The 25,998-nt window shown below is 39.1% G+C and overlaps 2 protein-coding genes across 21 annotated transcripts in view; one reads left to right on the forward strand and one right to left on the reverse strand.

The window, feature by feature from the left end:
- TIMM9 (translocase of inner mitochondrial membrane 9) overlaps positions 1-14,529 on the reverse strand; it is a 19,121-nt gene extending 4,592 nt beyond the window's left edge. The window contains exons 1-3 of one of the 7 annotated variants that reach the window (XM_054530690.2): positions 13,937-14,126; positions 10,798-10,885; positions 2,856-2,971 (exon numbers count right to left, since the gene is read on the reverse strand). The gene's annotated coding sequence lies outside the window, so the exon portion shown is untranslated. Of the gene's footprint in view, positions 1-2,855; positions 2,972-10,188; positions 10,308-10,797; positions 10,886-11,389; positions 12,145-12,349; positions 12,410-13,936; positions 14,127-14,325 lie in introns of those variants that run through there. The other 6 variants (XM_063715882.1, XM_063715883.1, XM_024231968.3 and 3 more) reach the window with 6 other exon arrangements.
- Positions 14,530-14,581: 52 nt separating this feature from the next.
- Positions 14,582-25,998, forward strand: part of KIAA0586 (KIAA0586 ortholog) — a 126,708-nt gene continuing 115,291 nt past the window's right edge. For 11 of the 14 annotated variants that reach the window (XR_008513297.2, XR_008513296.2, XM_054530677.2 and 8 more), the window contains exons 1-4: positions 14,582-15,374; positions 16,271-16,341; positions 17,562-17,631; positions 19,306-19,375. Coding sequence is in view for 11 of the 14 variants with exons in the window: in XM_054530677.2 (XP_054386652.2) it covers positions 15,176-15,374; positions 16,271-16,341; positions 17,562-17,631; positions 19,306-19,375 (410 nt within the window). In the remaining 3 variants the exon portion in view is untranslated. Of the gene's footprint in view, positions 15,375-16,270; positions 16,342-17,561; positions 17,632-19,305; positions 19,376-25,998 lie in introns of those variants that run through there. The other 3 variants (XM_054530683.2, XM_054530684.2, XM_054530685.2) reach the window with 3 other exon arrangements.

Raw genomic sequence — 25,998 nt, forward strand, 5'->3', positions numbered from 1 at the left:
TGAAAAAGTAGATTCACATATCTCAGCCACTCCAAATACACTTAAAATTAGTTGCTAATTTAACTCTGACCCTTACTACTAATGATCCTTTTACAATGTAAATACAAAGGTTCTACTAACAGTTAAACACCAGTTAACAAACACCATTTGCTTAGTAATTGACAACCCTCATGAAGGATATTCAGAGTTTTAAAAGAAAGTTACAGGAATTATACATTCTACTACACATTCTGTAGTTCAAAAAGGGCAATCACAGAGACTAATCAGAGACTTCTAATTATAATCTAATGTGGCAGCAACAGGGAAGGGAAGACAAGTAAATAAAAAAGCCTTTCTGAATTCCTGAGATTTTCACATATCCTAAATGTAGGACTTAGATTCACTTAATCTAGATATAAGAATGTGTATCACATTATTTATTTACTATATCCTGGCTAGTTCTAAAAAGGTTGAGCATTTCATATAAAAGATTTGTATAGGCCAGGCGTGGTGGCTCATGCCTGCAATCCCAGCACTTTGGGAGGCTGAGGAGGGCAGATTACCAGGTCAGGAGATTGAGACCATCCTGGCTAACACAGTGAAACCCTGTCTCTACTAAAAATACAAAAAGTTAGCTGGGCGTGGTAGTGGGTGCCTGTAGTCCTAGCTACTTGGGAGGCTGAGACAGAAGAATGGCGTGAACCTGGGAGGTGGAGCTTGCAGTGAGCCGAGATCCTGCCACTGCACTCCAGCCTGGGCGACAGAGTGAGACTCCGTCTCAAAAGAAAAAAAAAAAAAAAGATTTGTATAAAATAAAGCTGTTTAAAACAGAAATTAAAGAGCATGTAAAAGGAAAACATGAATCATGTACACTGTAGACTAACATAAATGCTATACATTTTATTTAGTTAAGAGTTTTCTGATAACCAAGACAAAAATGATAAACTGGATGTGCAAATCTTTATTAGCTTATCAATTATTAAAGTATCTCTGAAAAACACAAATTTTTTATGAAGCTTTGTTGAAACTAATTTTTATGAAGCTTTGTTGAAACTAGTAGTAAATTCAAGTTTAGGACAAAGTGTATACCACCATCACAAAAAAAAAATTAACATTCTGCTTTTGATCAACACATACAATCAACAGTAATTCCATTCCACCAGTCTCAACCATACCTATACTTTCCTCCTTTTTGCATTTATTCTTCCCTCCTCCTTTTTTCTTATCCTATAAAATCAAAATAACTAGGCTGGGCACGGTGGCTCACACTTGTAATCCCAGCACTTTGGGAGGCTGAGGCAGGTGGATCACCTGAGGTCAAGAGTTGGAGACAAGCCTGGACAGCATAGTGAAACCCCGTCTCTACTAAAAATACAAAAATTAGCTGGGCATGGTGGCTCATGCCTGTAATCCCAGCTACTCAGGAGGCTGAGGCAGGAGAACTGCTTGAACCCTTGGGTGGAGGTTGCAGTGAGCCAAGATTGCAGCACTGCACTCCAGCCTGCGCCACATAGTGAGACTCCGTCTCAAAAAAAAAAAAAAAAAAAAAATCACAGTAACTACTGACATTTAAAAAAAAGTCATTTCCTTCGTATGCACAGAAAAGCCTCCCCAGTCCCCAGTGAGTGTCAGTGGAAACCACACAGGGAGCCTGGCTTCCACCCCAATTGGCAGTAATGAGGTACCCATCGCCATCTACTCTGGGGTGGTATCTAAGGAGGCCTACTTGACATTCAGGACTTGCATTACTGCCTCATGACAATTAGGCCATATACCCTCCTGTAATGTCAGTGGAGGCCACATGGGGAGAGTAACAAAGCACTATAGTCCTTCCCAGCCAAGGAGTTATCAGTGGAAGCCTGGTGAGGAGCCAGAATGCCTACTCCACCTAGCAGTAACAAGAAACTCCCTGCCCCTCCCTTCAAGTGTCAGAGCGAGGAACATGAATTTCTACTTCCACCTGGCAGTAATGAAGTGGTACCTCCCACCACTTCCCCTCATGGAGCACTGTCAAAAGGAGCCAGATAAAATGATTAAATAAAATCTAGAGCCTCATAACATGATATGCAAGATGTCCAAGCTACAGTATATTAAAAAAATCACTCATCACACCAAGAACTAGGAAGATCTCAAACTGAATTAAAAAAAGACAATCAACAGATGCTCAACATTGAGTAATATGTGTTAGGATTACCTGACAAAGATTTTTAAACAGCACCTTGTAAATACTTCAGTGAGCAATTATGAACACACTTGAAACAAATGAAAAAACAGAAGGTCTCAGCAAAGAAATAGAAGATATCAAGACCCAAATGGAAAGTTTAAGAAGTGAAAAATACAATAACAAAAATAAACTCAATGAATAAAATCAATAGAGAATGGAGGGGACAGAGGAATCAGTGAATTGGAAGCCAGAAAACAGAATTCTTCAATCTGAATTACAGAGAAAAACAGAATGAAAAACATTAACAGAGTACAAAGGACTTGTAGAAGTATAAAAGAACGAATATTTTGTCTCATTAGAGTCCAAGAAGGAGAGGAAGAAAAGGGTAGGGTAGTAAAATTACTGGAAGAAATAATGGCTGAAAACTCCCCAAGTCTGGCAAAAGACATAAACCTACCGATTCAACAAGCTGAACAAACCCCAAACAGCATAAACCTGATGAAACCTGCATGGACACATAATGGTCAAACATCTGAAAACTAAAGACAAGGCTGAGCGCAGTGCCTCACGTCTGTAATCCTAGCACTTTGGGAGGCCAAGGCAGGTGGGTCGATTGAGGTCAGGAGTTCATGACCAGCCTGGTCAACGTGGTGAAACCCTGTTCCTACTAAAAAAAAAAATACAAAAAGCAGCCGGCCGTGGTGGCACACACCTGTAATCCCAGCTACTCAGGTGGCTGAGGCACGAGAATTGCTTGAACCCAGGAGGCAGAGGTGGCAGTGAGCCAAGATTGTGTCAGTGCATTCCAGCCTGGGCGACAGTGAGACTCTGTAGCAAATAAATAAATAAATAAATAACAATAAACAACATAAAAAATAAAGACAAAAAACCATTGAAAGCAGGAAGTGAAAAACTATATCTTGCCTGTAGGGGTAAAACTATTAGGATGACAGCAGATTTTTCTTTAGAAACTATGGAGGCCGGAAGGAAGTGGCACAAAATGTTTCAAGTGCTAAAAGAAAAGAACTGTCAATGCAGAAACCTGTATCTAGTGAAAACAACCTTGAGGAATAAAGGAGAAATCAAGATATTCTCAAATGTAGGAAAACTTAAGAAAATGTGTTACCAGCATAGCTACCTAAAATAATGGCTCAAGTTTCTAAACAGAAAGAAAATGATAAAAGTAGTAGTCCTGGAATATCAAGGAGGAAAACACAGTAATAAGTACAATACACTTCTCTTGAGTTTCCTAAATTATGTTTGTCGATTGAAGCAAAAATTATAAAACCATCTATTGTGGTTCTAAATGTATGTAGACAATTAAGGTTTCTATACTTCACTTGAACTGGTAATATGCTGACATCATTACACAGTGATAAACTAAATCAGTGCCATGAGGAAAAGTTTTAGTACTAAATGCATACATTAGAAAAGGAAAAAGGCCAGGTGTGGTGGCTCATGCCTGTAATCTCAGCACTTTGGGAGGCTGAGGTGGGAGAATTCCTTGAGCTCTGGAGTTCAAGACCAGCCTGGGTGATATGGTTTGGCTATGTCCCCACACAAATCTCATCTTGAATTCCCAAGTTCAAGATGAACTTGTGGGAGGGACAGGGTGGGAGGTAATTGAATCATGGGGGCAAGTCTTTCCCATGCTGTTCTCATGACAGTGAATAAGTCTCCCAAGATCTGATGGTTTTATCAAGAGGAGATCCCCTACACAAGTGCTCTCTCTTTGCCTTCTGCCATCCATGTAAGATGTGACTTGCTCCTCCTTGCCTTCAGCCATGATTGTGAGGCCTCCCCAGTCATGTGGAACTGTAAGTCCATTAAACCTCTTTCTTTTGTAAATTGCCCAGTCTAGGGTATGTCTTTACCAGCAGTGTGAAAACGGACTAATACACTGGGCAACATAGTCATACCGTCTCTCTCCAAAAAAAAAGAGAAAGAGACAGAGAGACAGAAAAGAAAAGAAAGAAAACAAAAGAGAAAAGTTAGAAAAGTAGCTGGGCATGGTGGCATTTCCTATACTCCCAGCTACTTGGAGGTTGAGGCAGGATTGCCTGAGCCAAGGAGTTTGAGGCTGCAGTGAGCTATGATCATGCCATTGCATTCCAGCCCAGGTAAAACAGCAAGACCCTGTTAAAAAAAAAAAAAAAAGGAAGTGGAGGTAAGGAAGGAAGAAAGGGGAGGGAGAGAGGGAAAGGAGCATGGGAGGGAGGGAAAGGAGCATGGGAGGGAGGGAGGGAAAGGAGCGTGGGAGGGAGGGAGGGACTTAGGGAAGGAGGGAAGGAAGGGAGGGAGGGAGGGAGGGAGGGAGGGAGGAAGGGAGGAAGAAAGGAAGGAAGGAAGGAAGGTCTTAAATCAGTAATCCAAGCTCCTCCTACCTCAAGCACCTAAAAAAGAAGAGCAAAATGAACCCAGTGAAGGAAATAAAGAGCAGAAATCAATTTAAATGAAAAGAGAAAAAAAAGAAAGAGCTGGTTCTTTGAAAAGATTAATAAAACTGACAAACCTACTAGCAAGAGAGAAGACACAAATTATACTATCAGGAATGAAACGGGGTGTACATTACTACAGGTTTTGCAGACACCAAAAGGATACAGGAATATTACAAACAACTCTACATACATAAACCTGACAACTTCTTTATGAAGTTGGTATTATCCTGATATTAAAACCAGACAAAGACAGTACAAAAAAGAAAACCATAAAAATATCCCTCATGAAAGATATAAAAAAGTCTATTACTATTAATATTAGCAAATATAATTCAGCAATATATAAAAAGAATTATACAACTTGACCAAGTAGGGTTTATTCCAGGGATTAAGAATGGTTTAATATTTGAAAATTAGTCCGTTTAAGTCCACATATTAATAGACTGAAGAAGAAAAACCAAATGATCATAAAATTTGATGCAGAAAAAGTATTTGAAAAAATGCAATACCCATTCATAGCAAAATATCTCAGAAAAAAAGGAAGATCAATTTGATAAACAGCATGTACAAAAAAACCTACAGGCTACACTATACTTAATGGGGAAAGATAATACTTTCCCATAAGATTGTGAGCAAGGACAGATGTCCACTCTCACCACTCTTATCTAACATATTGCTGAAAGTTCTACCCAGTGCAGTGAAGCAAGAAAAGGAAACAGACATAAAGATTGTAAAAGAAGAAAATAAAACTGTTCCTGTTTGCATGTAACATAATTATAAACATGCAAAATCGAAAGAATCTACAAATAAACTCCTAGAATTAATAAGTTCAGCAGTGTCCAGTATACACAATAAGCATATTTAAAAAATCAATTGTATTTCTATATACCATCAATGAACACATGTATACTGAAAGTAAAAATACAATATCATTTACAATTACTCAAACCAAAAAAAAGATTTAGGGGCAAATCTAACAAAACATGTACGGACTTGTATGTGGAAAACTACCAAATGCTGATGAAAGAAGTCAAAGACCTAAACACACAGAGACATACTGTGTGTTCAGAGATCAGACGACTCAATATAGTAAGAATGCCAATTTTCTTAAGGCTGATATACAGGCTTATTGCAATTTCTATCAAGGTCCTAACAAGATTTCTTATAAATATACACAAATTTATATGGAAAACATTTATATGGAAATTTATATAAAATTTATATAAAAAGCAAAGGGACCACAATAGCTAAAACAAATTTGAAAAATGAAGATTGAAGTGAGAGGAATTGGTCTACCTGATTTCAAGACATGAATAGCCAACAATAATCAATTCTGTGTGCCACTGGTGGAGGGACAGACAAATAGTCAGTGGAACATAACAAAGAATCCAATAACAGATTCACACCAAAAAACCCAACTGGCCAGGTGAGGTGGCTCACACCTGTAATCCCAGCACTTTGGGAGGCCAAGAAGGGAGAACTGCTTGAGCCCAGGAGTTCAAGAACAACCTGGGCAACACAGCGAGACCTTGTCTGTACAAATAATTAAGAAAATTAGCTGGGCATGGTGTCACATGCCTGTAGTCCCAGTTACCTGGGAGTGTGAGGCAGGAGAATCATTTGAGCCTGGGAGGTAGAGGCTGCAGTAAGCCATGGTTGCACGACTGCACTCCAGTCTGGAAAACAGAGTGAGACCCTGTCTCAAACACACACACACACACACACACACACACACATACATACACACACACCCCTGCCCAACTGATTTTTGGGAAGTTCTCACCTAATACAAAAATTAACTCAAAATGCATCGGGGAGCCAGGCATGGTGGCTCATGCCTGTAATTCTAGCACTTTGGGAGGCCAAGGTTGGCGGATGGTTTGAGGCCAGGAATTTGAGACCAGCCTGGGTAACATGACAAACCCCGTCTTTACCAAAAATACACACACAAAAAAACTTTTAGCTGGGCATGGTGGCGCATACTGTAGTCCCAGCTACTCGAGAGGCTGAGGTAGGAGGATAGATTGAGCCCAGGAGGCGGAGGCTGCAGTGAGCCGAGATTGTGCCACTGCACTCCAGCCTGGGTGACAGACCCTCTCTCTAAAAAAAGGATCAGGAATTTAATGTAAAATATAAAACTACTAAAACTATTTATTTTTAATAAACACAGGGTCTCACCATGTTGCCCAGGCTGGTCTCAACTCCTGGGCTTAAGCAGCCCTTCCATCTCCACCTCCCACAGGGCTGGGATTACAGGCATAAGCCACCATGATTGGCCAACTACTAAAACTTTTAGAAAAATATTAGAAAATCTGGCTTTAGGGCTAGGCAAAGAGTTCTTATATTTCACATCAAAAACACAATCTATAAGAGGAAAAATTAATAAATTAGACTTCATGAAAATTAAAAATGAAATTAAAAAATTAAAAACTTTTGCTTTATGAAAGAACATTGAGAGGATGAAAAGCTACAGACCAGGAGGAAATATCTGCAAACTACATAACTGACAAAGAACTAATAAGCAGAAGATATAAAGAACTCTCAAACCCCAGCAGTAAAAACACAAACAATCCAATTAGAAAACAAGCAAGAGCCATAAGAAGGTATTTCAGCAAAAAGGAAATACATATGGCTAATAAATACATGAAAAGATGTTCAACATCATTAGCCATTAGGGAAATGCAAATTAAAACCAAAACAAGCTGCTGGGCGGGGGGCTCACGCCTGTAATCCCAGCACTTTCGGAGGCTGAGGCGGGCGGATCACCTGAGGTCAGGAGTTTGAGACCAGCCTGGCCAACGTGGTGAAACCCCATCTCTACTAAAAATACAGGTTAGCCAGGCATGGTGGTGCATGCCTGTGGTCCCAGCTACTCGGGAGGCTGAGGCAAGAGAATTGCTTGAACCCAGGAGGTGGAGGTTGCAGTGAGCCGGGATCACGCCACTGCACTCCAACGTGGGTGACAAGAGCGAAAATCCATCTCAAAAAAAAACAAAAAACAAAAAACAAAACAAAACAAGCTACATACCTATCAGAATGGCTAACATAAAAACAAAACAAAACAAAAAAAAAACAGTGGCAATACCAAATGCTAGTGAGGACATGGAAAAACTGAATCACTTACATATTCCTGTTGGGAATGTAAACAGTTTGGCAGTTTCTAAAGAAGTTATACATTCATCTCCCATATAACCCTGCAATTGCATTCCTGGGCATCTGTCCTAGAGAAATGAAAACTTGTGTTCACAGGAAATCCTATATGTGAATCTTTATAGAAACTCTATTCTTAATAATAAAAAACTGAAAACCCAAATGTTCTTCAGTGGGTGAATGGTTAAACAAATTGGTACATCTATACCTGTAATACTATTCAGCAATAAAAAGGATGAGGTATTGATACTTGCAAAAGCCTGGAGAATTCTGCTGAGGAAAAAAGCCAATCCTAAAAAGTTACATACTGTATAATTCCACTTATACAACATTCTTGAAATAACAGATTAACAGAAATGAAGAACACATGGTTGCTAAGGGTTAAGGAATGGATGAGGGAAGGAGTAGGAAGAAGGAAGAAAGTAGGTGTTGCTATAAGAAGGCAACACAAGACCTTTGTAATAGAAATATTCTGTATCTTGATTGTATCAATATTAGTATCCTGGATGTGACATTGTACTCCAGTTTTGTAAGATGTTACCATTGTGGAAAACTGGGTAAAGGACACAGGGGACCTTTGTATTAATTGTTGGAAGTGTATTTCAATCTACACTAACCTCAAAATAAAAAGTTTAATAATAAAGAAAAAAAATGTTATTGTATAACTTTCTGGTACCTGCCAAAGAACAACATGCAGGTGGTAGATACTGTTAGCAAGCATTCCAAGCTAGAGTTCTTCTGGATTCCCACTCAGAAAACAGTCTGAAAAGATCTAAGAACTGGTAAAACAACTTCTAAAGAAGTATTAAATGAAATCACTGTTTTGTGAGAACTTGAAAAAAAATACAAGGGTAATAAAATATACATTAAGGAACTTGGTTTACCAATAGGCTCCTAGCCGAAAGTTCAAAAGGTCATCTACTAGACCTGAGCCTTTTGAATTGTCGAATTAGGACAGTACACTCACTGCACCTCAGGAGGACACCCAGCAAACTGGACTTTCTACAGTTCACATCAAAAAAGAACACAGATCTGATTTCCTTCCTATAATGCCAAAATCTATTGTTCTTTTTTTTTTAAATTTCCATCCTTGTATTTCTTTGGGTTAAAATTCTTATTTATTGACTTATCAACCAGAGGTCAGAGAGACAGAAAGTATGAAATCTTTTTTTTTTTTTTTGAGACGGAGTTTTCGCTCTTGTTGCCCAGGCTGGAGTGCAATGGCACCATCTCAGCTCACCACAATCTCCACCTCCCAGGTTCAAGCGATTCTCCTGCCTAAGCCTCCCAAGCAGTTGGGATTACAGGCATGCGCCACCACGCCCAACTAATTTTGTATTTTTAGTAGAGACGGGGGTTTCTCCATGTTGGTGAGGCTGGTCTTGAACTCCTGACCTCAGGTGATCCTCCTGCCTCAGCCTCCCAAAGTGCTGGGATTACAGGCATGAGCCACTGTGCCCAGTCGAAAGTATGAAATCTTTAAATGTTCTCTAAGTATCATACTGGTACCCTGTGCTGCCTCTACACACATCTTGTCCTTATTATATATCTCTTGGTGACAAATGATGGTTGTTACTGAAAAATCTGAAAAGACATATATGAGGAATGCCCCAAGTGCTGTTGGTATGAATCTTCTTTATTCATTAATGTATTAATATACGTTACTTAAACAGTGCATGTTTCCTCTTTTCAGTGAAATAGTTTATCATACTATAAAAGTAATATATTTATTGAGAATTTGAAAAACAAAAGATAAATAGTTCTACCGTTCACAGACCACTATGTTAACATTATGATTTATTTTCTTTAGAATCACTCAATTGTGTATTTTATTTACTTATTTTTGAGATTTATTTATTTATTTATTTATTTATTTTTGAGACAGCATCTTACTCTGAGACCCAGGCTGGAGTGCAGTGGTGCAATTTCAGCTCACTACATCTTCCGCCTCCTGGGTTCAAGTGATTTTGTGCCTCAGCCCCCTGAGTAGCTGGGATTACAGGCATGCACTACCACACCTGGCTAATTTTTGTTTAGTATAGACAGGGTTTCACCATGTTGGCCAGGTTGGACTTGAACTCCCGACCTCAGGTAATCCACCCGCCTCAGCCTCCCAAAGTGCTGGGATTGCAGGCGTGAGCCACCGCGCCCAGACCAATTTCGTATTTTTTTTTTTTTAATATATTTTTTCCAGATGTACAGTTGAACTCAAGAGCTAACAATCAGAAGTTTTCTTAAGTCTGCTTAAATCTCTAAAGCTATCCTTGGTAGTCACCAGTATCTATCAAGATTACGGTATAGGCCAGGCACAGTGGCTCACACCTGTAATCCCAGCACATTGGGAGGCCAAGGCAGGTGGACCGTTTGAGGTCAGGAGTTCAAGACCAGCCTGGCCAACATGGTGAAACCCCGTCTCTACTAAAAATACAAAAATTAGCCGAGCATGGTGGCACATACCTATAATCGCAGCTACTCGGGAGGCTGAGGCAGAACTGCTTGAACCTGGGAGGCAGAGGCTGCAGTGAGCTGAGATTGTGCTACTGCATTCCAGCCTGGGTGACAGAGCGAGACTTTGTCTCCAAAAAAAAAAAAAAAAAAGATTATGGTATACATAATTGTAGGCAACTGGTTCAGAGAAAATACTGGAGATGACTAAGTAAATAAATGATTTTCAGAGTTACTTGCTAATTTGAGGTCTTGTAAGTCTTTCACTATTCACTTTGCAGTTATTTAATAGTAAGCTTAGACTGACAAATTCCACCAGCCACATAAACCACCTGATGGTGAGAACAGGTAGCAGTAATGTGGTTGTTCTTTTATTTGATCCTAGTTTCCAGATATTACAGCAAATTTATGTTGCTGCGGCAAAGACCCATCAGGGGTTACCTTCTGATTATATCCCTGAAACCTGGAGAGGGAGAGAAGAAATAAGCGAATTCTAGAATCACTGGCTTAGATCTTGGGAATGATTACAATGATGCTGTTATTCTTGTGGCAAACAAAATATATCATAGAACCAGGGAACTTAAGAATAAAGGGAGATCTTATCAGTCATCAAGCTCTAACCTTTTCTGATGCATGAGTTTCCTTTCTGTTCTGGAAAAGTAGTTGTCCAACCTTTGCTTGAATGTCTCCAGTAAGGCCTGATTCTTACCTGAAAAATGAGGTAATATGATTACTAAGTCCCCTTCAAGTTCTAATAGTCTTTTCAATGAAATGTAAACTTCTATTGGCTAATCATTTATTTTTTTAAAGTTTCTTCCTTTTCAGTAAGTGAAATTAGTTTCCTCTATTCTGAGGTTACAATTCTTTGGCATATGTGTTACTATTAAAAAAAAAAATACTTAATGTCATGCTGTCCTTATTTATCCAGGTATAAGTATACATTACACTTCCCTTATGATTTTCCTATTAATTCTGGGAGGGATGGTTCAGAAATCTTAAGAAACTTACATGAGGTCACTTATACAGATAGTAACTGGACAGCTGGAGCCTAACTAAGGTCTCTGGACTTCAAAATCCAGTATTTTCCCCATTGCACCTATAAAATGACCTACTTAAGACCTATAAAGTGTCTTATAAGCTATTATGACATATATCATCTATCTAAAAATATTTTCCAAATAGCCAAATATATGTTATAAGCTAAGTGACTCACCAGGTGCAGTGGCTCAATCCCAGCATTTTGGGAGGCTGAGGTGGGTGGATAGCTTGAGCCCAAAAGTTCTACAACAGCCTGGGCAACATGACAAAACCCCATCTCTACAAAAAATACAAATGAGCTGGCATGGTGGTGTGCACCTGTAGTCCCAGCTACTCAGGAGGCTGAGGCAGGAGGATCACTTGAGCCCAGGAGCTTGAGGCTGCAGTGAGCCATGATCACACCACTGCTTTCTTGCCTGGGTGACAGAAAGAGACCCTGTCTCAAAGAAAAAACGTATAAGCTAAGTCATAAAACCTAGCATCACAAACATGGGTGCCAACATTAGGTGTTTCTTGGTGGGATACAGTAAGACAGCATCACCTATGTGGTATTCTGGCCAAAGTTTGATATGGCTCCAATCATGAGGGAATAATTAGGAAAATCTACAACATGGAACAATTTGTAAGACAACCTGGCTGGTGTCTTCAAAAGTGTCAGTCATAAAGAAAAGGGGTTGAGAGGGCTGATTTAGGGTAAAAAAATAAGGCCAGGCGCAATGGTTCACGCCTGTAATCCCAGCACTTTGGGGAGGCTGAGGTGGGCAGATCACGTGCGGTCAGGAGTTCCAGATCAGCCTGGCCAACATGGCCAACATGGTGAAACCCCATCTTTACTAACACAAAAATTAGCTGGGCAGAGTGGTGGGTGCCTGTAATCCCAGCTATTTGGGAGGCTGAGGCAGGAGAATCACTTGAACCCAGGAGGCAGAGGTTGCAGTGAGCTGAGATCATGCCACTGTACTCCAGCCTTTGCGACAGAGCAAAGATCCATCTCAAAAAAAAAAAAAAAAAAAAGAAAGAAAGTAAAAAAGAAAATAAGCCTGGGCAATAAGGCAAGACCTAGTTTCTACAAAAAAGTAAAAAATTAGCGTGCTTGTAGTCCTAGCTACTCAGGAGGCTGAGACAGGAGGATTACCTGAGCTCAGGAGTTGAAGGCTGCAGGGAGCTATGATCATGACAGAGCAAGGCCCTGTCTCTGGGAAAAAAAAAAAAAAGAAAAAGGAACTAAAGAGTAATGACAAAGAGCTGTAAGATCCAAATTAAGTTATTGGTCATTTTAATAATTCGGAGTGCCTACACTCAGATCTTAGGTCACTGTTTCTTTCACATAAGTTTCACCCAGAAAGTAAGAGTTAAACTATCTCCAAGGTCTCTGGCAACTCTGACATTGTAGTTCTTTCAGTACACTCATAATATACAATAAATCGTGAACAAACAGGTACCACCTATGAGCCCAATTACGAAGAGAAAATGTAACTAAAATAAAAAATAATGGCCACGTGCGGTGGCTCACACCTGTAATACTAGCACTTTGGGAGGCCGAGGCGGGTGGATCAAGTCAGGAGTTCAAGACCAACCTGGCTAACATGGTGAAACCCCGTCTCTAATAAAAATACAAAAACATTAGCTGGACGTGGTGGTGGGCGCCTGTAATCCCAGCTACTCAGGAGGCCTGAGGCAGCAGAAGAATCGCTTAAACCTGGGAGGCGGAGGTTGCAGTGAGCCAAGATCGTCTCAGTGCACTCCAGCCTGTGCGACAGAGCGAGACTTTGTTTCAAAAAAAAAAAAAAAACAAACACAAAACTCATTAGAGAAACTCAGCAAGTTGCAAAAAAATAATAATTAAAAGGGTCTTTAACGCCGAGCCCTTAAAGTCTTTTTTTTTTTTTTTTAGACAGAGTCTTCATCTGTCACTCAGGCTGGAGCGCAATGGCGCAATCTCGGCTCACTGCAACCTCCACCTGCCGGGTTCAAGCAATTCTCTTGCCTCAGCCTCCTGAGTAGCTGGCACTACAGGCGCGTGCCACCATGCCCAGTTAATTTTTTGTATTTTCAGTAGAGACGGGGTTTCACCTTGCTGGCCAGGCTGGTCTCGAACTCCTGATCTCGTGATCCGCCCGCCTTGGCCTCCCAAAGTGCTGGGATTACAGGCGTGAGCCACCGCGCTCGGACTTTAAAGTCCATTTTAAGTCTAGACTTCTATGAAAGTAGACTGCCAAGATGTAAAAGAAATAAAATTAGTTATTTAGCTTTTAGATCGGATTACATTTTCTGCTTTGATTATTCTAAAGCCTCCAGTAAGGCGTAAAGAGAAAGCTCTAAGTAGCGCATCCTGGGAAATGAGCAGATCAGGAAAGGGGTGTCAGACCTGGTATTATGTCTAAAGACGACTTTCATTTAAAGGAGGATCTTCCGCCGGGCAGCTCAAGGTCACAGCGTAAATACCTTATAGTCTAATTCAATGTCCCAAAACAAGACCCCCGACTCCCCAGATCCGGGTTGGGGGTGGCTCAGGGCCTAAAGTTCCTACCCTCGCCCAGGTGACATCATCCCCAGGAAGGTCTGCACCCGACCCGGCGAAGCGCTATCCCGCTTCGCACCCCCCACTGCCCCAAGTACGTGCGGCGGCCTCCTCGGGAGACCCCGCCACTTTCCTGGAGCATAGCCTGCCACCCCCCGTCCGGGAACCCCGGATTCTCACGGCAGAGAACAGACACCATACTTAAGCACAGGCTCTCGCATCCAACATCAGTACAAGGCTGGGGGGTGTTGGGGGACGGCTGAGCCTCGGGAGGGAGAGTCAGGGTCAGGACAGGAGCCGCGGCCGCCAGATGGGAAAGAACACGTGGGAGCAGTGATGTCAAGTGACACTTAAACCCTTAGACGCCGATTCGTTATAACGCGAGGAAATCGAGAAGAAAAAGCAGGTACCATCAGCGAATTCTAAAATCTCCTAAGGATTAACCTCTGTTATTGTCTGCTTAGACGACGCTTTCTATTCCCGACTTCCTCTCCAATAATGTCCCGAATCTGTCGAAACTTTTTGGAAGCCTAATTTACCTAATCCCGCGTCCCTAACGGTCTTCGGAAGCGAAACAGTGTAAACAGTACCTGGTAAACACAAGTAGTATTATAAGTCGGGAGCTCTTCAAGTGTTGGATGAGACTGTAGAGCGGTCTTGTGCGGCAATGTGCTACAATAAATAAATAAATAAATAAATAAATAAATAAATAAATAAATAAATACACCCCCGTAATGTCCGGAGTGTGTTTCCACCCGGAGAGGAATGGAAGAGCACCAGAGAGCGCTTAGCTTTCTGGTTGGATGTTTTGGGTGAGTTTCTTGGCGCGCATGCGTGTTGTGTCTCGAGGGCGGGTTTGAAGGGAACTGGGTGTTGACCCGCGGGCAACTGACGCTGTTGTCAGATTACACCCGAGACGGCGCGGGTCTCGGGCGTTCTGGAGACACGTAGGGGTGAATTTATGTTTCCGCCGATTGCATCTGGAGGGGTGTGTAAGACTCTGTGGCTGAAGAAAGCTATTACGCTTCTTATGTGGGTCATTATTTAAAAAATAGCATTTCGGTTTTATCTGCTTGACTGCCTCATCTCAACAAATTTTAAGCCCGCCTCTACATGTGTTTGGTTTTGCCCTACCAGCTCTGGGGTTGGGGAGTGCACTGTTATGGTTATTGTTGCTCCTGTGGCCATTCTCTTGTCATCCCCACTTTCACATTTTGGCGTGGTGTATTAATAGACTGAGTGGGATTAACGGGTAAATATGATTTTATAGTCAGCTCTAATCCTGGATTCAATATCAGAATTTAGATTTTCAGCTTTGTGGATGTTCGACATTTTAAAAACAGTTCTTTGCAAAGAGGTGAAAATTTTGTTCTGAAGTCTTAAGGACACAGAGAAAGTTTTTCCTTCCATAAGTGTGGGACTTGTTTTGTGACCAACAATATGAAAGGCTCTGAGGTCAGCTTGGAGAAGAAAAAAAGGATTAAGATGCCAGCGAAGAGACTTCGTGAGGTAGTTTCTCAAAATCATGGAGATCATTTGGTTTTGCTGAAAGATGAGTTGCCCTGTGTTCCTCCGGCGTTGTCTGCAAATAAACGTCTTCCTGTTGGAACGGGGACTAGCTTGAATGGAACATCACGTGGTATGTGATTCCATGTAGTTTTTCAATCAGTTTTAGTTTAGTAAATCTTTAGTCCTTATTTGTTTAAATTCCCAAACGTAAGATATAAGTCTAGTTTGTACAGATGTTTGAAAACTGACCCTGTTTCCCGGGAAAATGGCCAGGAAGCCTATAAAATGTTTGAATAGATGGAATGAATGAAACTTTAACGTCTCCTGTTGTGCTTTTTTTTTTTTTTTGGCATTGACTTTTGCATATTGTTTTTGTTTATATCTATGGTGGATACACTTAACTTGTATAATGTGCTTTATTTTCCCCCGCGTAGTGTTTTTTATAGTTTTCCCCCAAGTAGTGCTTTTTACCTAATGCACTACTTTCTGTTCATAGTGGGAAAAGAGGGAGTTCTGCCAGTTGATGGCTTCTATATTCCAATTCACTTAATCTGTCTAGAGCTCAGTGAAAATAAGGATAACATATGCTTTACCCACTTCGCTGCTAATTGTGAGGATTAAATTAATGAATATGTGAGCAAAAACAGCAAAATGCTTTTATAATGCTGCTCTTTGGGGGATACAGCGGTGACACTCAAATAGTCCTGCTGTTAATTAGACCTTTACGTCGTATACATATTTCTACCCATAGTTTGTCCACATCCAATCGTGTATGGTTATATTTTAAAATGTTTCATGCTTATCTCACTTTATTGTCAGTACCGAACCTTATTTTCCCAAATATCAACTATAAAAGCCTTCATTCAGATATGTTTAAATACATTTTCTTAACTTTTTTTGCATGTAAATTGTCTTTCCAACTTTTGCATTATATGGAGTTTATAGATCTTGAATCATGCCTATACAGTTTCTAAAGCTAAGGATCTGATTTTAAAATCACTAAAATCTATTCCTTTGTTTTGCTAGGTTCATCAGACTTAACTTCTGCTAGAAATTGTCACCAGCCTCTATTAGAAAATCCCATGGTGTCAGAAAGTGTAAGCAAAAGGATTCTTAATTATGCTCACATTAAAATTTTCAGTATTGTCAAATAATGCATTCTTAAATTATGTTTGATTAGCAGCATGCCTTGTTTTTATTTAAATATCACTTACCAAAACAAATGTTTTATATACTACAATTGTGACTTTGAATGGTGTTAGAGACATTAAACAAAAGGCCTTCCCTAGAATCAAAAATACCCATTAGTAAGATAATGGCCGCTGAAAGAGATATGATAACTGAAAAGAAACTCTCTTACTATTCAGGGAAAAGGTGTTCTTGCCCAGAGACTTAACATATTCTTAGGTAAAAGAAAAGGAACAACTAACAGTACAATTTTTCTTTAATGTGAGGTGTGCTTGCATGTCATTCTAACACTTGTGAGAATGGTTTTGGTTTTCTTAGAAGGGAGGTTCTTTAAGAATAACTTGAAGTTATCATCTTAACTTTATAATGCCGAAAGTATTTGATAAATACAATGTTTTGGTTATGAGATCTAATCAGACTTTGACGGCTGATCATAGTGTTGACCTATGTATTGTCAGTTTAATAAGTCTGTATAATGAGAGTTTCACAATATGCTATTTTGAAAATTGAAGCTGGCAAACTGATAATTCAATTGAGACTATATGACAATTTTGTCAAAAGCTCACAATAAAATGTATAATTATGTGCTGTACTTGATCCCTAAGTAAATGCCTAGACTTTGGAGTGTTTTTTTGTTGTTGTTGTTTTGTCTTTTTTTTTTTTAGGCAGGCCTTATTTAATGATATCTAAATTTCTCAAATGTATGGATACACTGTTATTGTATAATTGAGAATAAATGGGTGATCTTTGTGATGTTGTGCCATCCTTATCTATTCCGTTTGACTCACAATGAGTCAGATTTTCACATTTCACTGAAGCAACTGAGATGTTAAATGACTTGCTCTGCTACAAGTGGCAAACTGGTTTGAGTCTGAACCTCAGTGCTACATTTGCTTGCTGGTTCATTTACTCATTCATTCACTTGTCTGATAGTGTATTACTCACTCATTCAACAAATCTTTGAGTAGCTTTAAGATACATCAGCATTGCGTGGTGATGGAAATGAAGAATATGAAATACACAGTCCTGCCCTCCCAGAACACAGTAGTCACATAGCTAGTAAGTGGTTCTTGATAAATAATAAATCATGAAGTTTATTTAGCCTATTTCTTCCTTTCATATCCCAAAGGATTTTTCTAAAGACGTTGCAGTGCAAGTGTTGCCTTTGGATAAAATAGAAGAGAACAACAAACAAAAAGGTAAAAGAATAATATTGATTTTTTTTTTATTGTGACAACATATACATAACATAAAGTTTACCACTTTAAAATGTACAGTTCTGTGACAGTAAGTACATTCACATTGTTGTACAATCATCATCACCTTTCATATCCAGAGCTTTGTCATCTCTCCCGACTCTACCCATTAAACATTAACTGCTCATTTTTCGTCCCCTCAGCCCTGGGCATCCTACTTCTTGTCTCTATGAATTTGACTACCCTAGGTACATTATATAAGTAGAATCATATAGTATTTGACCTTTTGTGACTGGCTTATTTCACTTAGCATAATGTTTTAAAGGTTCATCCATGTTGTAGTATGTGTCAGAATTTTCTTCTTAAGGGTAGAATTTATTTTTAAACGTTTATTACATAGTCTTATAGTTTTTATTATTTTCATTTTAAATTAGTTTTTCTTCCCAAATTAAGCTATTACTAGAAGCTATAAAATCCAGAATAAGGTTTGCAATGGTGAAGGTTATCTTGTTATTACCAACCTATTGCAGAGGTTTAGTATTAGATATGTTTATAGATTTTTTTTTTTTGAGACGGAGTCTCCCTCTGTTCTCCAGGCTGGGGTGCAGTGGCGTGATCTTGGCTCACTGCAACCTCCGGCTCCCGGGTTCAAGCAGTTCTCCTGCCTCAGCCTCCTGAGTAGCTGGGATTACAGGTGCACACCACCACACCCAGCTAATTTTTCTATTTTTTTTTTTGTAGAGACGGGGTTTCACCATCTTGATCAGACTGGTCTCAAACTCCTGACCTCAAGTGATCTGCCTACCTCAGCCTCCTAAAGTGCTGGGATTACAGGCGTGAGCCACCGTGTCTGGCTCCATATGAATTTTAAAATAGTTTTTTTTAATTCTGTGAAAAATGATGTTGGTAATTCAATAGGAATTGCATTGAATCTGTAGGTGGCTTTGGGCAGTATGGTCATTTTAACGATATTGATTTTTCTAATCCATGAGCATGGAATGTTTTCCACTTATTTGTGTCATCAGTGATTTTTTTCATCAGTGTTTTGTAGTTCTCCTTGTAGAGATCTTTCGCCTTCTTGATTAATGTATTCCTAGGAATTTTATTTTTTGTGTGCCGCTATTGTAAATGGCATTGAGTTCTTGATTTCATTCTCAGCTTGAACGTTATTAGTGTATAGAAACGCTACTGATTTTTGTATATTGATTTTGTATCCTGAAACTTTACTTAAGTCATTTATCAGATCTAGGGGCATTTTGGAGAAATCTTCAGGGTTTTCTAGGTATAGGACCATGTCATCAGTGAACAGAGATAATTGGACTTCCTCTTTTACTTTTTGGATGACTTTTCTTTCTTTCTCTGTCTGATTGCTCTGGCTGGGACTTCCACTACTGTGTTGAGAAGAGTGGTGAGAGTGGGCATCCTTGTCTTGTTCTAGTTCTTAGGGGGAATGTGTTCAACTTTTGCCCGTTCAATATGATGTTGGCTGTGGGTTTGGGATTATGAGGATTATATTATTGCTTAATCACTTAATTTGTTCCTTGTCCTTTTCGATTGTGGAATGCTATGGCTGAGTTCCTAAACATTCTTTTAGTTAAAAAAGATTTTTTTAGTAGCTTATTAAAGTTTAATAAATATTCAGGAATTTAATATATATTTTTGTGTCTGATTTTGCAGCAAATGACATCTTCATTTCTCAGTATACAATGGGACAGAAAGATGCTCTAAGAACAGTTTTAAAGCAAAAGTAAGTTTCATTTACAGAAAATAATTGGACCATTTCTTATGTTTAAAATCAGCTTCATTTGTACTTTGGACATATGAAAAACCTTCTTTTCACTATGTGAAATATATATTGTGTGATATGTATAAAGCATTTCTCATCTTGCTAGACACATATAAAATACTCAGTAGCAGTTAGCAGTTATTATGGAAGGGCTGTAGTATTAACTCATTTAACACACCTATAAAATAGATTTCATTACTATCCCAATTTTATAGACTCCCCATTTTCTTTTCTTTTATTTATTTATTTATTTAGAGATGGAGTCTCGCATCGCCCAGGCTGGAGTGCAGTGGCACAATCTCGGCTCACTGCAACCTCTGCCTCCCAGGTTCAAGCAGTCTCCTGCCTCAGCCTTCCAAGTAGCTGAGATTACAGGCACCTGCCATCATGCCCAGCTAATTTTTGTATATTTGTAGAGATGGGGTTTCACTATGTTGGCCAGGTTGGTCTTGAACTCCTGGCCTCAGGTGATCTACCTGCTTCGGCCCCGCAAAGTGCTGGGGTTACAGGCGTGAGCCACTGCGCCCTGTGGTTAATTTAATTTTGCATTAGAATCTAAGGAAGAGCCACATTTTACATTTGAATGATATGTCTCTTAAGTTTGTTTTTGTTTTTGTTTTTTTTAAGACAGGATCTCGCTCTGTTGCCTAGGCTGGACTGCAACCTCCACCTCCTGGGTTCAAACAATTCTGCCTCAGCCTCCTGAGTAGCTGGGATTACAGGCATGCACTACCATGCCTGGCTATTATTTGTATTTTTAGTAGAGATGAGGTTTTACCATGTTGGTTAGGCTGGTCTCAAACTCCTGACCTCAGGTGATCCGCCCACCTCGGTCTCCCAAAGTGCTGGGATTACAGGTGTGAGCCACCATGATCAGCCTTCAGTTTGTTTTAATCTACAGATTTACCCTTATTTTGTTTTTCTTATAATTTGTTTGTCTTAAGAAATTTTCTACCTTCTGGATTTTGCTGAATGTATCCGTTTGTTGTCTTTAACATGTTTCTTTCAACCTTGAATTTCTGTCAAGTGGCAAGAATGCTTGATAGGTGATACTATATACTTCCTGTGTAATACATCGGGATACATAGATATCTGATTATATCTCTTATTGTGAAATTAGGATTGATCTGTTAATACACCACCTTTTTGTATCAAATTACAGCATATGGAAATTTGAGGACAAAGAGTCTAAACAGTTTTAGAAATTTAACAGGAAAATAATTTCTTATAAAAGCTGAAGGAAGCTGGGCATGGTGGCTCATGCCTGTAGTCCTAGCACTTTGGGAGTCCAAGACAGGAGGATCACTTGAGCCCAAGAGTTTGAGACAAGTCTGGGCAATATAGTGAGTTTTTAAAAATTAGCCGGATATGGTGGTGTGTGCCTGTAGTCTCAGGTACTTGGGAGGCTGAGGTGGAAGGATCACTCGGGCCTAGGAGTTTGAGGCTGCTATGAGCCATGTTCATGCCACTGCACTCCAGCCTGGGTGACAGAATGAGACCCCGTCTCATCAGAAAAATAGGGAGACAGACAGACAGACAGATGCTGAATGATAGGAAAAAAAGCAGGGAAAGCAGAAGAAATCAAGTATACCAGATAAAAGAAAACATAAACACAGTAGAATGTTTTCAACTAGTTATAGAAGTATGTCAGTGTAATAAGCAAATCTTGGACAAGTCTAAGTCAGAAAACTGGTGAGAGAATGCATGTTAGAAGTAAAAAGAGGACATAATGATAGACTTAGAAGGTATTAAGAATACTGTGTATTAAGAATACTGTGTACTTGAATGCTACAAATTAAGAAATCTAGATGAAAGAAATAACTCACCAAAAATAACCATATAACCAAGAAGATCTTAATAGGCCAGGTACTGGGAAATAAATGAAAAAAAGCCTTCAAAGAGCAATCTTAATAGGCCAGTTACTGGGAAATAAATGAAAAAAAGCCTTCAAAGAGCAATCTCCAAAAGCAGTCATGATTTTGTTTGAGTTCTTGAAAAATTTTAAGAAACAGATTATGATTATGCTATATATTCTGCTCCAGAGCAATGAAAAGCAAAGAATGCCCCTCATGTCATTTTATGATGCTAATCTAGCCCAAGTATCAACACCTAACAATTAGTTTCATCAGAGATATTTTCATCATGCTATTGTAATTTAAACAAACCTAGTTCTTGAAATAAAATAATTAAATCTAATACTATTCTAATAGTTACAGAAAAAGATACAATTGTATTGATATATTATTATTATAAATAAGTTGTGAGTAAATTATATCTTATATGTTAAAAGATTAATACACAATGATTGGAATGCAGCAATGTTTTAAAAACGGTAATAGCAAATTCTGATGTAACACTTATGCACCAGCCACTGTCCTCTGCACTTCTTTATTTTTGTTTTACTTTTTGTTTTTTATTTTGCTGAGACAGGATCTCGGTCTGTTACCCAGGCTGAAGTTCATGGGTAGGTTCACGGCTCACTGCAGCCTTGACCTCCCAGGCTCAAGTAATCCTATGACCTGAGGTCCCCCTAACCCCACCCCAGAGTAGCTGGGACTACAGGCATGTGCCACCACATCCAGCTAACTTTTTTACTTTTTGTAGATATAGGGTCTCACTATATTGCCCAGGCTGGTCAAACTCCTGGGCACAAGAAGTCCTCCCGCCTCAGTCTTTGAAAGTGCTTGAATTACAGGCATGAGCCAACATACCTGGCTGCACTTCTTACATACTACTTGATCTTTACAAAAGCCTAGCATGTCTAATAATGTTTCAAGCTTAAGGAATAGAAGGGTTTAAGTCACCCAGGCAGTCTCTCTCCAGAGACAGTGCTCTTAACCATTGCGCTACTATAATAATTCATGATCTATTAAAATATTTATATCATTTGATCAAATAAGAAAATATATGTGACAAGCACTACAGTCACATTTAATGACATTTTATGCCGATATCTTCTTAATTTTTTTATTTTTTAAATTGACAAATAATTGTACATATTTGTAGGGTACATAGTGTTGTACTTATAATGTATAGTGACCAGATCATGGTAATTAGCATATCCATCATCTGAAACATTTATCATTTCTTTGTGTTAGGAACCTTCAATATCCTCCTTTTAGCTATTTGAAACCATGTAACACATTGTTAACTATACTCATCCTACTATAGTCATTCCTCCTATCTAGCTGTAACATATTCCTGACTTATTTCTCTTATGTAGCTGTAATTTTGTATCCTTTAACAAATCTCTCCCTATGCCTCCCTTCCATACCCATTTTATACTCAGTCACCACACACACACATATTAATACCCACAAACTTCTTTAAGAATAGAATGATACATTCTTTTTTTGTTTTTTTAAGACAGAGTTTCACTCTTGTCACCCAGGCTGGAGTGCAATGGTGTGATCTTGGCTCACTGCAACCTCCACCTTCCGAGTTCAAGTGATTCTCCTGCCTCAGCCTCCTGAGTAACTGGGATTACAGGCATGTGCCACCACGCCCGGCTGATTTTTTGTATTTTTAGTAGAGACGGGGTTTCGCCATGTTGGCCAGGCTGGTCTCAAACTCCTGACCTTAGGCGATCTGCCCACCTTGGCCTTCTAAAGTGCTGGGATTACAGGCTTGACCCATCGTGCCCAGCCAGAATGATACATTCTTAGCATGAAGGACAATGTTTATTGGAAACCTATAGTCAATACCCTGTTTAACAGTAAAATTGGGAACAAGACAAGATGTCCATTATTTTTTAAACTTAATTTGGAAGCCTTAGTTGTAGCAGTTAGATAAGAAAATGAAATCAGGTATGGATATTGAAAAAGAGGAGGCAAAGTTATAATTTGTTGAAAATATTGTGTATTCAGAATATCCAAGAGACCACTAACTCAGAAATTTTTACACTAATGAAAGTTCAGGAAGGTGACCAGATACTCAGCATATTATTCAATAATAAAATGAAATAACAATTACAATAGCAATGTCCCCACCCCAAAAAAAAAATTGGGGAATACTCATAACCAGAAGTCTATAGAATCTGTCCGAAGACGTATGAAATTTTGTCAAGGGAAATAACCAAAGGCTAAGATAAATTAACAGACTCAACATGTTCTTGGATGGGAAGACTAAGCGCTGTAAAAATATAAGTTATTACAAAATTAGCATATGTTTGGCTGTGGTCAGTCTTAAAATTTTTTGTTATTTTGAGAATAAGTGGTAGATGTAAATTGGAAATGTAATTCTAACACTTACCTAGAAGAACATACTGTTGAGAAAAAAAAATGTATGTGCCAGTGTGTATACTGTATGTATATATTTATACTATATATGTGTGTATATACATACACACAGAATTAAGGATACATCCATATAGAATACATTCAGTTTGGAATAGCTAAGATAAATTTGGAAAAGCAAAAGCAAAAATGGGATGATGGAGAACTTGCCTTAATTGATATTATAATGTACTCTAAAGCCTTAGAGGAATGAAGAATCTGATCAGAGTGTCTAGAACAAGGGGAGAACTCCCTTATGTGTGACTGGAGAGATAAGCAAGGGACTAGGTTATGAACTCCTCTAAAGGAATTTGGTCTTTAATATAAGATAAATGGCAAATCATTGAAAAGTTTTAAAGAATTAGATATATTTCTTAAAATACTCACTCTGGTAGCCATATGAAGAAATGGATTAGAAGATGGCTAGACTGTAGTCCAGCAAATGAATTGGCTCTGGAGTTTTCAGGGAGGAGTGAATTAGATTGGTCCTGAATACACTGGGCATTGGTGGTATGGTAATGGGAATCATACTCAGTTGGAGAGGAAGAGACAAATTTGGAAGATGATTAGGAGATTGAATTGACAGGAATCATTAATTAGATATGAGGGTAAGGAAGGCACTAAGGTTGAATCCCAGATTTTTGGCTTTCACAAATACATGGTGAGTAGTATTACTCATTGAGAAAGGAAATCCTTGTGGGGGATAACTTATTCTGGGCACGGGTAAGGGTTTGAGGTTCCTGTGAGAAATGTGGGTAAGAAGTGTTCAGGAGAAAATGGAATATAAAGGTCAAGTTGCCAGACAGTGGCTCATGCCTATAATCTCAGCACTTTGGGAGGTCAAGCTGGGAGGATGGCTTGAGCCTAGGAGTTTGAGATCAGCCTGGGCAACATAGCAAGACCCCATCTCTAAAAACAATAAATTAGCCAGGCGGGGTGGCATGTGCTTGTACTCCTCATTACTTGAGAGGCTGAGGCAGGAGGATCGCTTGAGCCCAAGAGGTTGAGGCTGCGGTGAGCCATGGTTGTGCTACTACACTCCAGCCTGGGTGACAGTGAGATCCTGTCTCAAAAAAAAAAAAAAAAAAAAAAGGCGGAGTTCACAAAAGGGATGCAAGCTGAAAATTAAGATGCAGAAGTCATCATTATGTAAGTGGTAGTCTAAGTCTAAGCTCTGGGAATAGTTGAAGTGATTCAATGAGGTTATGATAGTGAAAGAAAGATGGCTAGGGCTGGATGCAGTCTGAGAAAAAAACATTTAAGGAGTATGTGGAGAAAGCAAGCTAGCTTCTAAATGCTGCTAAGTTTGGCCAGAGATGTAGGGGGTATGGTGTTAACAAAGCCAAGGGGAATTAGGTTCCAAGTGTGATATACTGCTCTGAGGTAATGGAAGCTAAGGACTGAAAAATGTACACTGAATTGAGCAAGCAGGAATCTTAGTGGCTTTGGTGAGAATAGTTGCAGCATAGCATTGGGATGTTCAGTGGGTTTAAGAATAAAGAAAAACTGGCTAAAAAAGAAGACTAGAATGAAATAATTGCTTCTTAATGGGAGGGTTATGTGCATTTTTTTTGACATTTATATGTCATAGCTCTTTACATTTGCCACATTGAGCATTTATTAATGTAATAATTGGAAAAAGTAAAATTTAAAAGCTTATTAAGAAATTTATGTCTAGCCTTGTAATGTTGTTTCTCTTCTTGGGCAAAGATAAGTCACTTTCAGACTTCAGGCAGAAACCTTAAAAATAAGGAATTCCTGAATTATATTTTCATACTCTACCCCTCAATTGGTTAAATATATATATTGAGCACTTACTATGTACCTAACCCTTTGTTACTTGCTATTTGGTATGAAAAAAGTCCCACTACTGTTCCCAACCCCAGGTTGCTTACAGCTTAATTGGGGAGATAATATGTACATATATGGAAGAATTAGTGATTAATTACATTCAATATATTATTAAATTGTCCCATACAGATATCTAAACCCTGGGATGGCTGAGTAGCAAGCCTCCATTGGTAGGTAGTAAATGCAAAAGTAGTCAATGAAGGGAGAGATCAAGAGGAAGTGCTAGAAGAACAGGCTTCTTGAAGAAGGTAGTGCTTGCATTGCACCTTAAAGGAGGAGAAAGATGTAATAAGTTGGGTGGAAGAAGGGTGAGAGAGCAGGGTGAGGCAAAGTGTGGAGTCACTTGTGGGCATGGCATGGTATGTGTAGTTAGTGAGGAGTGCCTTGTGTATGGAAAGCCAAACAGAGGAAATTAGCAAATTCAGTTGTTTATAAGGAATAATTTTAGATTTTTGAATG

Source organism: Pongo abelii, chromosome 15 (assembly GCF_028885655.2).
Source record: "Pongo abelii isolate AG06213 chromosome 15, NHGRI_mPonAbe1-v2.0_pri, whole genome shotgun sequence".
Classification (NCBI taxonomy): Eukaryota; Metazoa; Chordata; class Mammalia; order Primates; family Hominidae; genus Pongo; species Pongo abelii.